We start from the raw sequence: 16,676 nt of genomic DNA, 5'->3' as shown, positions 1-16,676 counted from the left end.
TTAATCTTATATATCAGATGTTCTCTTATTTCTATATTTTTTCAATAGCTCTCTCCAGGGTTTCAAAGTGGTCTGATATTGCTGGAACGAAAGGAGCTGAAAGAGTAGGGCGTAGTAATTCCCAGCTGCAATACGATCCCTATTTATTACGTCTGTTTGGTACACTGAATGGCAAAGCTTAACAGCGCTCTTCAGCCCCATATAACTTATTTAGAGGTAAGTTTTAAAAGTCTGACTCATAAGATAAACCAAGCTTTTCTTTTTGTACACTAAAAGAAATTATTGCTCTAATTGAGAGTTTAGGCAGTGATGCCATAGATGAAACATTTTTCTTGTTGTTGTTATTGTATGTTTCCCTTAAAGAAGTTTTAGAAAAAAAAAACTGCTATTAAGTGTGAAAAATCTAAAGAAACGTTTTCACTTTCACCTGTGGCCAAGATTCCCTGGAAGGTGAGATGTCTGTCAATATCGATGGGACCATTTTTGTATAAAAAGGATTTATAGTTGTTAAAGAAAAAAATTACTTTTACTGTCAGAAAAGTGGCTAATTAGTACAAATTCATTCTTATGAAAATGTATGATTTTTAATGGGAAAAGTGCCCCCAAATCCTAATCCCTTTGCCTTATTGGGGGATGGATTGGAAATGTACAGTTCTACAATGTACAATTGAGATTAGACAAATATGAATAATCATCTAAATCAAAAAGTTACTAACTACTGTGAGCTTGCGTTAGTTTTTTCACAAAAACAAACAACAACTTGGTTCTTTTAAGAACACTTTGCTGAAAGTTGCATAATTGAAATGAAAACACAGTTTAAGATGATTTTAGGCTGCCCAAAGATCCTTAAAAAAATAATAATAATTTCTAGCCATATAAAAATAAATCGTCTTGGTATGACATTTTTAAAAATCTAAAAAGGAGTCCATTTAATATTCCAGAAATCTAAAGAGCCTATACGTCATAGATAATATCTGGAAAGGTTATGTGGATTTTAAAAATCTAAGGGTGTTTTCACACCTGTACACCTTCACACCAACCTTGCTTTGGTCCAAACCATAGTTAAAATTCTTCCAGCCTTTTCAGTCGTTTTGGTTCTACTTCACATGAGACAAACTGCTCTGAATCAAATTAGTTAAAACAAACCAAAAAAGCAATCCCGTTATAACATCCACACCAGTCATTGGTTACACAAACTTCCTAAACTGCATTTTAATTGGTCAGAATTACACAGAAGTAAAAAAAGAGTGCATAAAAGTTCAGCAAGCAGTACAGACCTCCACACAACTGTAAATGTCCGAGACTTGCCATAATTGTGAAAAAATAAAAAGTAACAAAAAATAAGTAAAAATTACTCATCCCAGAATGCACATCACAATTGACTACAGCAGCTGGTTTAGTCCAAAAAAAGAGAAGTGCTTTTACCATTTGCCTCAGTGGGTTCACATTGTAAGTGTGTATTCAATTCAATTCAGCTTTATTTGTATAGCGCTTTTACAATGTAGATTGTGTCAAAGCAGCTTCACATAAATGGTCATAGTAACTGGAACAGTGTGGTTCAGTAACTGGAACAGTGTGGTTCAGGTTTTAGTGTTTAAGTTCAGTTCAGTTCAGTTTAGCTCAGTTCAGTGTGATTTAATCATTACTGAGAGTTCTAACACTGAAGAGCAAATTCATCGATGCGTAGCTCTACCAATCCTGAACCATGCGAGGCAGTGGCGACAGCGGAGAGGGAAAAAAAACTTCACCTGATGGGAGTGAAGAAAAAAAACCTTGAGAGAACCAGACTCAGTTGGGCACGACCATTTTAATTTCTCCGCTGGCCAAAGTCTTGTGCAGAACTTCATTCGTCGTGGTTTAGGCTGGAAGATGGCCTCAGAATCTGTGTAGAAATATTTCTCACATGGGCACCAGGAAAGCAGAAAGTACGTACTTTATTACCTTTTGAGGAGGCGGCACGGACGTGACGAACGATCGAGTCACCGATGATGGCCACATCGGGACCCGACTCGCGGAGAGGGGAGAAGCAGTTCTCCGTGGAGATCTCGAACACAGGAGGAGACGTTCTGCCCCAGGATCTGGGAAGCACCTTGCGCGGCTGCACCCAGGCGCCGTGGTAGCCGGGTGTCGGCGTGAACGACGCCTGGCTGAGCCGCGCCCCGGGTGCGCTGGGCCTGGACAGAGAAGGACGCGGGATTGAGGTAGAGGGAATGATGTGGTTGTAATTTCCACGTACCTTAGGTGATGAGACAGCCTTAGCATTAGGTACAACACAAAGTTGTTCCCGTAGCCGCGACCTTCTCACCACCAGCGCTCGGATCTGGGACTCCACTTCTTCCAGCTCCAGCTCCAATGCCTCCATCGATGCTTCTCCTGCACACAAGGACAGAGACGGAAGCGACATTTTACGGGGTAAAGAGCAAAGCCAGTAAGTCAAAAGTGTATGAGAAAAGAGGTCGGTAGCTTTAGCTGACCAGCGGCGCTAGCAGGCTAAAGCTACAAACAACAGGCGGATGCTCGAGGGACAGACCGTTTTTAAAGCAGTTTTGTTTGTATAAATGTATTAAGGGTTTGGTCACCCTAAGTAGGAGAGACAAATACTTAGCGAATGAGGTATATACACACACATGTTCCACGTCATCTGATTTACATAACCACATTACCTTAAGCAATGATAACCCAAATAATGACAGAACGCTTTAATTTTATTACTTTCAAACTAAATTAGCACGAACAAAAATAAAGCAACGTTTAAATATTGCAGTCATTAATTGCCAGACTCCAGTGCAATCTGTCTGACAGTACAATGGGTACGTGGTGAGTCTTCTTGCCTCAGTAACATGTCTTTGTCAGGGTGATATTTTCAACAGTACGAGCAGTGCGTGGACGACCACTCCCCACCACACGACACTGATCCAATGCGATCAATTTTCACCAACAAGTAATCCAATCTACCTTTTGTCCAGTTTTTAGCTGTAAATTCATGTAAAAAATGAAGCACTGTAGCCTTTTAGTTCTCATAAACCTTTCATCAAACTCTTATCTTCATTTAAAAACACAATTTTCATTTAAGCCTGACGCAGCTAAAAATAGGTCATCATTACATCACCAAGGAAAGTAAATAAAAGGATTATTCTAATACACAGATTGTTTTTTTGAGACACGTTATAATATATTTATAAATATAAAATTATTATTATTAAACCTACACACTATAATCAATTACTATGACATATTTAAAAAATGAAAAATAAATGCATAAAGTTAAGTCTATTTTTAAATTTTCTACTTAGCTTTGGGTTCTTTATTTTTCTTGTAGCCACAGATACAAATAATGAAACCATTATTTTTAAGAACACGTCTCGCAAAACTGTAGATGTGAAAAACTGGGCCACTGAAATTGGATGAAAAAAATTAAGCTGACAGGTAATCAGAGTGACAGTCAAAAAAAATAAATCTCCCCGAGGTGCCGAACCCACGTGGGAAGAAACCCACAGGTGCAGCGTCTATCATCTCGCTTTTCGCCGTCTGCCACTGCAGGAAATCCACCAATAGGCAGCACTGAGAGCTTTGAAGAGGCCTAAGAAATCCTGCGCTTTTCTGGAGGGCTTACTGGCACACGTGGAATGTCAATTTAAGAGCATTTGTGCCCATTTCCGCTTGGATTAGTAGAACCCAGGGCAGCGAGTGACTGTGGGAAGAGATATTGTATTTTTGTCCTGTTTCCATTCATCTCTCTCTTGGGCTCTTTTGAAATCAGAACTCAGAGTTTTCTTGCTATTTAGTTCTGGTAATGAATGTTACAGCCACGCAGGTAGAAAATTGTGAATTTAACTTTATCTGCATGTTGCTTTGCGCTGCTGGTGCTCAGTTTTGGAGAGTCACATAGTAAAATCGACAATGCTAATAATGTGCAGTAACTTTTTAGGTAACAGGGTGTTTTTTAATAATAAAAAGATTTCCTGAGCGTTTTTTCTAGGAAAACATTACTTCATCACTGTAAGTTAATGTCCTGAATACAGTTCCTTTTTTAATATTTGTGAAATGCATTACTCATTCCTTATTTTAAAAAACGAAAAAGAAAGGTAAATGTTTGTGTTTTATTCAATGCATTTATTTTAAAAATATTTTTTCTATCCAAAGTTAAATAATGAAAAAAAAAATTTCAAAGAAAAGATATTCCCTATTAAACATATTCAATTTAGTCAAGGCAGCTACTTTTTATAATTTTATAAGTTTACACTGTAAAAATCATGTATATAAAAAGTCATGACAACATATATTTTTATATTTTTAAGTTAATTTACAAAGTTAATCAGGTTAACTTTTTTTTAGTTAAACTAATTTTAACTTAATATTTTAGGTCAGCCTCATTGATGCAAGACAAAATGATTTGTAAATTTAAATTGGTTCAACTTAAAAATTTAAGTGTGCGTCATATTTTTTTTAGTGTACACTACATGACAAAAGTATTGTCATATATCCCAGTTGTAAGAGCAACAAATAATAACTTGACTTCTAGTTGATCATTTGGAAAAGTGGCAGAAGGTAGATTTTTCCCATTAATCATCTGTTGAACTGCATCCCAATCATCACAAATACTGCAGAAGACCTTTTGGAACCCGCATGGACCCACAATTCTTACAGAAATCAGTCAGTCTTGAAGGAAAAAACATGATTTGGGTTACATTCAGTATGGTGGCGTGTAAGAGATCTGCAAAGTGGATAGCAACTTCAACAGCCTGAGGTATCAAGGCATTTGTGCTGCACATTACATTACAAACCACAAGAGAGGGCAAAATCTTTAGCAAGATAGTGTTCCTTCTCATACTTCAGCCTCCATATCAAAGTTCCTGAAAGCAAAGAAGGTCAAGGTGCTCCAGGATTGGCCAGCCCAGTCACCAGGAATGAACATTATTGAGCATGCCTAGGGTAAGATAAATGAGGCATTGAAAATGAATCCAAAGAATCTTGATGAACTCAGGGAGTCCTGCAAGGCTTTCTTTTCCATTCCAGATGACTTTATTAATACATTATTTGAATCATTGCAGAGATGTATGGATGCAGTCCTCCAAGCTCATGGGAGTCATACACAATATTAATTATTTTTCCACTGCACCATGACTTTATATTCTATACTGTACATTATTCGTCTAAAGTGACAAAGTCAAACCTTACTGTCCTAATTAAATTATTAAAAATCAAGACATAATCATGTTTTATTTTGGTAAAATAAGTGTAATATAGAGGCCTTAGCCTTTCATATAAGCCACATCTGACGCCAAATGATCACCTAGAAGTAACTTTATTATTTGTTGTACCTAAAATACATAGGTGACAAGACTTTTCTCCGATAGTGTATATTCTTATAATCGCAATAGTCACTATTTTCTTTTAATAACAATAACACAAAGTACTGTACAAGGTACTGTTTTTCCCCATGATTAGATCCTGCAAATAATTTACATAAATGAGCTATAGAACAATGACAAATAACCGTATTTAACTAAATACTTCAGTAGGACAATTATGCACAATTCTGTTCATGAGAGCCAAATACATTATATTCAAAGATTTTTATTACTTTTTATTTTTTACATTTAAAACATTTAACATGAATCAGCTTCCCAAGGCTACATACAAAACACTGGGATGTTGATGACTCAATTATTTAAAACACTGTACTTTGTATTTATGAACAACATCCCTGTGTAACATGTTTATCATGTATTTATGCATTGTGCAACTTCATTGTAGCTTGCATTTATTTCTGAAACGTTTTGAGCATAGGTGACTAGTCAAGACCGCTACTTTTATTATGAAAATTCCAAGGTTACTGCATGGTATATATATCAAGCATGCGAAATAAATGCAGGCCATAAGGTTGCAATCCTCAATCTTACCTCCTTAAAGAACTGTAATTGAAAATGAAAAAACCAAAGACATTTGTTTTCCATCAATCATGTCGCCATAAAAAAGGCTTCAGGGGCCAATTTGTCAATTCAAAGAGATTCAACATCAGCAAACAGTGCTTAAAGCCAGGAAAAATGAATACGCTGCTTGCCACCTCTGACAAATCTCTGCCGGAAAATCTGCGCTGGCAACCGCAGGAATGGTATATATCAAGATACCATCTCAGCGATCTGAGTGAGTTATCTATATAATACATCACATTCCTTATTTTAACGGTGTGTCTTTATCCAAATCATATTTGCTGAGAAACAGGAGAAGGCTCTGGGCTATTCAATTATTTGAAAAGGGATTTTATCAGCGTCACAGAGTTGCTGTCAGAAGACACTGCAGTCTGCTGTACTCAGCAGTTCAATCATCTGTGAATAAAGCGATCACTCCCGCAGCACAGGTTACAAATGTGATGAAATCCAATGTGATGTCATAAAGAGAGCAACACTGAATCACTTAATAGTAACTTGGTAGGGATGGGAATCGTAATGATTCAATTATCATTCCAGTTCAGGTTTAGGTTCAACTTAGGCCCTCTTCAAAGAAACGTAGGTATTTTTAGTTTGGCCGTTTATATACACAAAACTACGAAAACAAAATGAAAAAAATTGGCAGAAATTAAGATTACAGTCTGAAACTGCAATTATAGTGTAAATTTTTGCCACATGAAATCAAAGTACACTCTTAGGGCTGGGCAATTCAGCCTAAAATCTAAATCTTTAATTGAATTTTTTTATTTGATCATAATTAATAAACTGTTGTTTTATTTATTTATTTAATTTTTATTTGCCTTCATAATTCACTGACAAGTTTTACATGCCATTTAAAAGCATCTCTGGCGTAGCTTCCAAATAGTCAATGTAGTACAAAGTAAAGCTCCGGTCATACTAGAGCTTGAGCTTGCTAACTTCTGTAGTACGGCGCTGCGAAAAGAGGCAGGGATAAAAAAGATTATTAGTCATTTTAAAAAGCCAGAGATTGGTTAATAATTTAAATTTCTGTCCAAGAGGTCATATTTTGATCTTTGATTGGTCTCACGTAGTCACCTGATGGGATTTCGCAGGTCAGAGTTCAGCAAGCTTGAACTTTGCAATGCAGTGAACTGTGAAACTTGTCGCACAAGCTTGCATTTCCAGTCTGATGTGTCCACGTGCATATGAATGGAAGTCTATGGGGAGAAAAGTCCAGTGTGACCGCAGCTTTAGGCTCAAGAATGACTCCATCATCCTACTTGACCAGAGATCAGATGTGGCTGCAAAGTGGGCACAGAAGTAAAAATCAGCCACAGTCTTTAACAGAGAAGGGTCACGTGACACGTAAGGAAAGTATTTTAAAAAATCGTCCTTGAAAAATTCAATCGATTATAGGTTCTGAATTGCCAATTCTGATTACTTTTCGATTAATCGCCCAGCCCTATGCACTCTGTTTTCTCCTTTCGGATTGGCCAACATGGTTGGTGTAACGTTCGCTTGCAGAACGTATTTTGGATAAATGTGTGCGTTCGTTTGTATGTGGGTGTGTCGTTTCATGCATGTGTTACAGGTACGAACGGCATTGGAGGATCCGCATTTCGTGCTGATGACGTTGGCCGCTGACGCTGGGTTTGCGCCACCAATCGCTGGTTGGCGTAGCGTTTAAAAGCCGAGCCCAAACTGCAATGGCGATCTCTCTCTCTCTCTCTCTCTCTCTCTCTGTCTCTTTCTTTCTCGCCACTTCTCGCTCTTAATCTTTCTGTGGGTCTCTGTGAGGACAGTCTCTCTTGCGAGGGCTAGTCTGAGAGAATGTGTTTTGCTTGTTTAATGCTCTTGTCTAAAGTTTGCAATTTAACAATGCTTGTGAAATTGTCCAGTTAACTGACATGTTTGAGTGATACCTCGGAGAGGTGTAGGAGTGAGTAAGTCGCGCGATATACATATACAACACTCAGATTGATATTTTGTATTAGTTCATTAGGTTCAGGAGAATGTGCTGTTTTCTGTATGTTTTGTTTTTAGTTAGAGCAGTTTAGTTAAGACGTTTGGTACGTTGAAGATGTTTCTTTTCATGCTTTTCTTTTCATATTTAGTTTAGTTTGGTGAAAACAGTTACTGAGTTTTGTTATATTTATTTCTTTGATTTAAGCACATTTAACTACTTCCTCTCCCCCCAGGTAATTCATTATTTAATCATTGTAAATATTTTTCTTTCACTGTATAATATATTTTCACTGGTTTTCATTGGATATATGGGCAATAAATAATTGCAGTGATTATTTGATTCAGTTTATTTCTTTCTCCATCCGCTTGTCACACACATTAAACTAATGTATGTTACGTCATCTACTCCTAGTTTAATATTAACATCTAAAAGGACGTAACAGTTGGGTTTAAACCAAACATGACAGATGAGATACAAACGAATTATGCGTGTACGCACATTCCGAGTCATTTGCACCACATTATCTGCCTTTGCTCTCACGTTTGCAATGACTTACATGCAATTTACTCGCACAAATACCTAATTACGAATGTTTTTGCATTACTTAATTCAGAAAGTCATTCAGGTTTCAACTTTTTTTTTTAATTAGTTCCACTAATGTCACCTTGATCTTTTAAGTCAGCTTAATTGATGCAAGTTAAAATGACTTGCCCCTTTAATTGTAATAACAACATATTTTTATATTCTTAATCACTATTTTCTTTTAATAACTATAACAACACTACAAAAATGGAGAAACTCAAAGCACAACAAGGAACCTTTTTTTTCTTCTCATAATTAGATTCTGCAAATAATTTTCATAAAATAATAATAAATAACTGTTTAACTACACATTTAAAATGATATCATATGATATTATAATATTGTAATATGAATGCGATATTATAAAATGATATAAAAATAATTGTTTAATTTTGTCCATGCGGGAGCCAAATGAATCAGATTCAGAAATGTTTTTACATAGTTCATTTACACATAACAAAATGAATCCGCTTCCCAAGGCTACATACAAAACCCTGGGATGCTGATGACTCAATTATTTGTGTGCACTTTGTTTTTTGTTTAAACGAAACATAAAAGATGAGATCACAAATTGCAATCACAAATGAGAAACAAATTCTGTCCGTTTGCACATTCCGAGTCATTTGCTCCACGTAATCTGCCTTTGTTGTCACATTTGCAATGACTTACATGCTATTTACTCGCACAAATATTTAATTACTTATGTTTTTTGCATAATTCAAAAGTTAATTAGGCTTCAACTTTTTTTATTAGTTAAACTAATTTCAACTTGATCTTAAGTAAGCGTAACAGATGCAAGTTAATTGGTTCAAGTTAAAAATTTAAGAACAAAATATTTTTTATAGTGTATATTCTCATTATAGCTATAGTCACTATTTTCTTTTAATAATAATACAACCAAACAGGAGAAACTCAAAGTAGGTACTGTTTTTTTTTCATCTCATAATTAGATTCTACAAATAATTTACATGAATGAGTTATAAAACGATGACAAATAACCACACGTAACTAAATATTTCAATTGAATAAATATGTAAACTTTTGTCCATGGGAGCCAAATCAGATTCAAATAATACTTTTTACATGGTTCATTTATATTTAACAACATGAATCAGCTTTGCAAGGTTACATACAAAACAATGGGATACTGAGGACTCTATGACTTGAGTGCGCTCAGTTTTCTCCTTTCTGACTGGCTAAAGCAGCTGGGTTTAAACCAAACATGAAAGATTCTTGTACATGCTGTACAAATAAATTATGCAGTGCTTTTTTTATTATTTTCTAAATGCTGTTTAGCTATATTCAGAATCAGATAAACAAATTTATTAACTAAATGTAAAACAACACTGTATTCAATTATTCATCGAATATATACATAAATACAATTCATTTTTCTTAAAGTTAGACATCGTTTCTTATACCTGGATGCTTGAAACTGACTTTAAAAGAAGGCTCACAGCTCTAAAAATACAAATCCTATGAATAACAAAAGTCTAGGTACAGTAACTGTATGGTTAAATATTGCAATGACAAATCATGCTTGTTTTAAAATATAGCTCCTGGTTAATAATAATATCAGTTTAACATTGCAGATACTTCGATGTGACTATTGCAGATGTGCATATTGCTATATCAATGCTGAAACTATATTGTGCAGCCCTAATAAGTACTGCATCTTAATCAAGGCGCAAATGTTTAATCCCCCTCTATTCCTCAGTTGAATTGAAATCGTTTGTACTCTGTTGTCATTGTTCAGCTAGTATTAATATTGTACACTAAGTCTCTTGATTGGTGGATTTATAGGGTACTGAGAATGCAATTTCAAACTGCATCTAAAGCTTCAGGGTGGTCCAGCCCAGTTGATCATTTCATCGTAATTAATTTGTTTGTTGGCACTGACCGGGTCTTGGGCGCATATGAGCAGGAAGTTAATTAAATGAGATGTAACTCCTTCTTAGTAGAGTCAGAAATAAATAAACAAACAACACTGCCTACTTTATAAAGCCCAGCAAAATGAAAATTGACTAAGGAGGTATGTTCGCTAGAGGTAAGGATGAGAAGTAATGGTGAGGTTTGCATCAATAATTAATTTCACATAATTACCTGTTAGCATAAATGCTCCTCTGGGGTAATTTCACTGTAATCTTCTTTATGCGCATCATTCCTTTGACACTGGGACATGGAGAGGCATTGGTTTCTATTACCAATGTCATAGGCATTAGCAGACTCGTGTGTTTTCACCGTAGGTACATTGTAAGCCTTGTTCAAGGTGAATGAGTCAAATGCGGGTAACCAGCTCTGTAGCACTTCAGCGTTTTCCATTTCAGGGTCACCTGCGGTAGATCAGGGAACCAGCAAAGGCCTCTCATCTTGTTATGTTTGCAGATTGTATCTGTAGACCACAGGGGGAAAAAAGAAGCACATTGTTGACTTCCAGTTTGTTGGAGGACACACATATTTATCTCTTGGGTGGTTGTTTTGAATTACACAGTCCTATTAAACTACATCTGTATGATAAAGTCTTATTTAAAGTAAGAAAGTCATATAAACACTGTCATAATCTCACACGCAGTGCTGGATAATGTTACACTGAAAGTTAACAATTTACAATATTGAAGTACATAAATACTTTAAGTGAGGTAAAGTTAGTTTTATATTCGCACATTCAGACTTTCTCCTTAATAATATAATATCAGAAAAGTATTCTTTGCAAATTCTAAATAGGGGAATCATATTAGCACCCATTGACTTTAAAAATACATGTTTACAGTCAATCAAATCATGCTAATGCTGTTTTCAAGTCATAATTACATGTGATGTCAGACTGAATATTCATAAGTACCATGGTAAACAACATAGGGAGTGTGTCACAAATTGTTAATGAACGAATATGCGAATATAAAACCAACTTTACCTCAATAATACTTTAGCATTTGTTTCTTACACAACATAGCGACATGTGTTGGCATTCCATCGTTTTTGCATACATGCCATGAATGTAACGTTACTGTACAACGCTCATTTTAACACAAGAATGGAGTGTTTATAACTCTACAAAGCTGTACAAAGCTTGTCGTGCTTTTAAATATTACAAACTGATGTTTATCATATTAATCAAATTAATCATCGTAGTTAAACAGTCTCCATTGTTTGTGCCGTGTATCAGTTTGACGTTCATTATTGCATCTTTTGTAGTGAATTCTTGCTGTTTTGTCAGCGTCTACGCACCTTTGTTTCTTAGAAACGGCATTTCACTCTCCTGCGTACAGTATACGTGAAAAAAAATGTACATAAAACAACGTTTTTTTTATCATTTAGCGAGAACAGTTTTGTTGACACCTCGTGGACAAACTTCAAATGCCGCAAAGCGTGTGTTTGCGCCCTGCGTCCTCAGAACGCGCATGTGTACCTATTTGAGGACGCCTGATTCATCAAAACATTTGTACTGAAATTGCGTCTAAAATTAATAATAATGATAATAATAGGAAAAATAATAATATAAACAGCTGAAATCATACTTAGTTAACTTAAAAAAAAAGCTTTTCAATAATTTTTATTCAATTTCAATTATATTTAATCTTAAATATTGCATTTTTTGCAATGAAAGATTACGAAAAGCTGATAAATTATTTTTAAATAACAACACAGACATAAAGCGTTTATTGATTCGTGTATTTATTGTTTATTTTTATAATTGTCTTCTTTTTATTATTATTAATATTATTTCTACTTTGCTGCTTACAAAATAATCATCCAAAAGTTACAGTTCACTTTCACCAATATGTATCATTTATTTATTTATTTATTTATTTATTTATTTATGGCACATGCGTACCTTTACACCTGTTGTGTGCTAGCCCACTTGTTCATAAAAATGTCGCAGTATGTCACATATGTAGCTATAATAAAACCATAATTGCAATTAAAAACCAACTCCAGCTCCGGTTTCCCCCAAAGACATGCCATGCGGTACAGGTGTATTGGGTCGGCTAAATTGTCCATAGTGTGTGTGTGTTTGTGTGTGTGTGAATGGTTCCCAGAGATGGGTTGCGGCTGGAAGGGCATCCGCTGTAGTTGGCAGTTCATTCCACTGCGGCGACCCCGGATTAATAAAGGGACTAAGCCGACAAGAAAATGAATGAATGAATAATCTTATTGACATTGATGATGTAGGCTCTTGAACATAGGTATAATAGAATATTGAAGACGAAAGAAGAAGAAAGTCTATGCCTTTTTTTATTATTGGAACGTTTACCAAAATATAAAAATAAACAGAAAATGTTTAAATCCTATAACAACAAAAAATAGACAACAGAACAAAACAAAAAGACAAATTAAAGATTATGTCAGGTTAATACAAATTACAAAATAACTTTAAATCTATCTTAAAGCAAGGTCACAGTGATAAAAGGTCACATAAAATACAGTACGTTGTGCATAATAGAAAAGAGACAATATTGTAAGATTCACATAGTGTTAATGATTTTAAAGCTTTAGCATTGCTGGAGGTGGAGATTGTATTCAAATAATATTTCAAATCTTTACAAAAAATAAGAAAAAGGGGCTTTAAAGACAAAAAAATTGCATTTGTGTATTACAAATTTTGCTAGTAAAATAATTAGATTTATTAGAAAATATTTAAATTTTACTTTGAAAGTCTATGCCTCTTGCTGATGTAGACTACCCTAAATTGTCATCATCGATGCAACAGGACAACACGGATATAAAAAAGGCTATAATTCCTGTTCTGGTCTGTAACAACGAGGCCTTGGAGGTGCTCAACAACACACTTCGGAGCACCGCTCTTTGCTCTCAAACAGACCCCCACCGCCTGCATTCCCCAGGTTCCCTTTAATCATTTTAATGGACATTTCTGGGATTGCAAGAGATCTGGCAGCTTTTAATGAGATGGACTTTTTACCTCATATACCTGCTGTGGGGTTTTATAGTTTTGGTATAAGACTGCTCTTTGTTGTGACCAGCTTGTTTACTTTCTTGCTGCTGTCCCTTACAGAGTCGCCTTTTAAAACACTTATATAATCCTTTGGGCGAGGAAAATGGCAATCGGTTTTCTGTACATGCATTCAATCTATGGGCTGTGAAACATTCTCAAAATACACAGATAAATACGTGTGACCTTGTGAACCTTGGAAAAAATTTTGAAGGCACTGGTGGAGTGCCTAAGTCGACTAAATTGCTATGTAACAGATTTTTACAGTGACTTTTTTTCAGAGTAAAAAGATAGTGCACCTAAAAATGCAAATTACATCATCATTTACTCTCAGTCATGTGGTTTAAACCTTTATGAGTTTTTTTCTTCTGTTGAACGCAAAAGAAGGTATTTAGAAGAATGCTGGTTGCTGCTGGGATCCATTGACTTATAGTAAAAACATAAAGGTCAATAGGTCCCAGTAACCAGCACTTTTTACCAAATACGAACAAGTAAAGGGCAAGTAAATTATGATAAATTACATTTTTCAGTGCACAATCTCAAACATAAAGGTACACAAGCTGTCACTTGAGCGGTACCTTTTAAAAAGGTATGCATTTGTACTTAAAGGGTCCATATTGGTTCCGCAAAAGTGTATATTAGTAAATTAAAAAATGAAGAGGAACACTTTTGTACTTTTAGGCACTAATATGTACCCTTGAGGTAATAATATGGATCTTTTAGGTACAAATTTGTACCTTTTGAAAAGCTACCACCCCAGTGACAGCTCTCGTACCTTTATTTCTGAGAGTGTAACTTGGAAAATGTCTTTTGTGGTTGGGACAAAGATGATTTATAGGAATTTGGGGAAAGGGGGGTGCGCAACGTACTTGAATAGCTAGGGGTGTGTGTGACGTATTCAAAGAACTGGGTGTGGTATCCGGGAGTCTATGCATATGCAGGAGACTTGGGATGTCTGCTATTCCTTTAAGCCAGTAGGTGCAAACATGCAAACTCCACACAGAAACCAACCAGCCAAGGGTCAAACCTGCGACCCAGCGACCTTCTTGCTGTGAGGCGACAGCACTATACTGCGCCACTGCGTCACCGACAAATGGTTAGTAATTAAATATTTTTTGTTCAAAATCACTCAGATTGGCAGAGTAAAATGCTACTAATCATTCTTGTTTATTGAACTATACACGTCATATATATTGAAAAATAAATGAGGATACATACAGCAAATGTTCGCTTTTGTGTCATCTGTGCTTATAGCTGTAAAGATCTTTTCATTGAACATGTATCGATCAAGTCGAATGATTTTGGTATGACTGTATTGAGCGACATTGTCCAAAAAAATATTTTGCAGTATATTTTGTATTCTTACCTTTGCTAAAATGCTGTTGGCTGGTCTTAAGTCATTGTCTTAATGAACAACACATTTAATGATTTATTCAAACTAATAATTTCATTAAAAATGAACAATTTATTTAGAAAATAAGTAAGTTACTTTTTTTTACAAATGGATAATTTTATCAATGGCTAAGTTGATTTGTTCAAAAATATTAAACTAAACAAACTTAATATTAACGTATTGTTTGTTGAACTGATTTAATAAATTAATGAAAACTATTTACTTATTCCCAGGGCTATTTATATATCGAATTTGATATTCAGCTGCACAAAATTGATGTTTCGTAACATCTAGGTTTTATGAGGTGGGTTGTTAGCCCAATGCTCAACCCCCAACCTGGAGGACTAGGACATACACACATACGCTATGGACAATTTAGTTTATCCAATTCACCTAGCGCATGTCTTTGGACTGTAGGGAAAACGTAGCACCCAAAGGAAACCCACACCAACATGGGAGAACATGGAAACTCCACACCGAAATGCCAACTGACCCAGGTGACCAATGACCTTCTTGCTGTAAGGCAACAGCGCTAATGAGAACTATATAACTATATCATAAATTTATGAGAACTATATGAGAACCATATCACATATTCTGAAAACAAAACCACATCAAGGGATAATTTCTCTTCTCATAACTTGATTTAATAGATTCTAACTGCATTTTAATTGTGCTTTTTGACTCAAAAAAGTGGTTTTGCTTGTTTTTTTGCACACTGAATGTCTCTCGATAACTTCAGCTCATAAAAACAACAATTATATTATTCTAGGTGATACATTTTGCCTTGCTCTGTATGTTAAACCTTCTGATGATGATAAATATGGTGGATCAGCAAAAAAAAGTGACTTAAATCAATGAATACACACACAAGCAGTGTATGGATGGGAGCAATTCATCGCATTAAAGTCAAATCACTTGAAAAATGTATAAATTTGCCGGTGACTTATGGCTATATGAAGATCTTTCAGTAGTGGTAGCTTTTTCTTAATAGAACATCAAACGGTATAAGCTTGCATCTCGTAAAATTAGATCCCACAAAAGGAAGAAATGAAATGAAGCAGATCAAAGGTAGCTCATGCAAAGTCAACAAGATGGCTTTGGCAAACTCACGGAAAAAAAATAATCTGAATGCATCTTGAGTAAATACTTGTTATGATATTCTTCTTGTGCTCTTTCTACCAATTTCTTATTTATTTCTGGAATATCCATTACCAAACACTACATTTTCTCTGCATGATGTACACTCAAAAAATAATGCTTGCTGTTTGCTCAAAATATTTAGTTTAACCCTCTATGGCAGGGCTGCCCAAACTCAGTCCTGGAGGGCCAGTGTCCTGCATATTGTAGTTTCAACCGCAATTAAACACACCTAATCAAGCTAATCAAGCTCTTTCTTTGTATACTAAAACTTCCAGTCAAGTGTGTTGACGGAGGTTGGTGCTATGCTGGACAGTTTGGACACCCCTTCTCTATAGCATAAATTTTTGTTTTAGGAGGAAAAATTATTTCACCCAATTTTTGGGGGTTATTTATAATAAGTCAATCATAAAATGTGCTTCCCCTAGCTCACAGGTGTCAAATCCAGTTCATGGAGGGCCGCAGGGCACACAGTTTAGTTCCAACCCTGCTTCAACACACTTACCTGTGGGTTGCAAACAAAACTGAAGGACTTAATTGTTGCATTATAGGGCAACATGCTTTTAGGGGACTAAAACACCAAGGTTTTCTGTATATTACTATATGTGAAATGAGAAATAAACAAGCCATAAATGCATGGTGTCCTGCAGAGTATAGCTCTAAACCCAATAAGTCACCCTTTAACCAGTCAACTATACTTCGGAACTTAACTCTGTAGGACACCAGCCCAAC

The 16,676-nt window shown here is 35.5% G+C and overlaps 1 protein-coding gene across 8 annotated transcripts in view; it reads right to left on the bottom strand.

Moving 5' to 3' along the window:
- Positions 1 to 567: 567 nt before the first annotated feature.
- Positions 568 to 16,676, bottom strand: part of LOC141380910 (uncharacterized) — a 30,370-nt gene continuing 14,261 nt past the window's right edge. Inside the window, exons 1-5 of one of the 8 annotated variants that reach the window (XM_087311906.1) lie at positions 11,689 to 11,871; positions 10,564 to 10,852; positions 7,008 to 7,213; positions 1,942 to 2,373; positions 1,186 to 1,882 (exon numbers count right to left, since the gene is read on the bottom strand). In XM_087311906.1, coding sequence (XP_087168032.1) covers positions 1,674 to 1,882; positions 1,942 to 2,362 — 630 coding nt within the window. In that variant the 5' untranslated portion in view covers positions 2,363 to 2,373; positions 7,008 to 7,213; positions 10,564 to 10,852; positions 11,689 to 11,871 and the 3' untranslated portion in view covers positions 1,186 to 1,673. Of the gene's footprint in view, positions 1,883 to 1,941; positions 2,506 to 5,288; positions 6,885 to 7,007; positions 7,214 to 10,563; positions 10,853 to 11,404; positions 11,891 to 16,676 lie in introns of those variants that run through there. The other 7 variants (XM_087311908.1, XM_087311903.1, XM_087311904.1 and 4 more) reach the window with 7 other exon arrangements.

Source organism: Danio rerio, chromosome 25, assembly GCF_052040795.2.
Source record: "Danio rerio strain M-AB ecotype USA chromosome 25, GRCz13ab, whole genome shotgun sequence".
Lineage (NCBI taxonomy): Eukaryota > Metazoa > Chordata > Actinopteri > Cypriniformes > Danionidae > Danio > Danio rerio.
The sequence above is the reverse complement of the archived record's forward strand: the minus strand, read 5'-3'. Positions and strand labels throughout refer to the sequence as shown.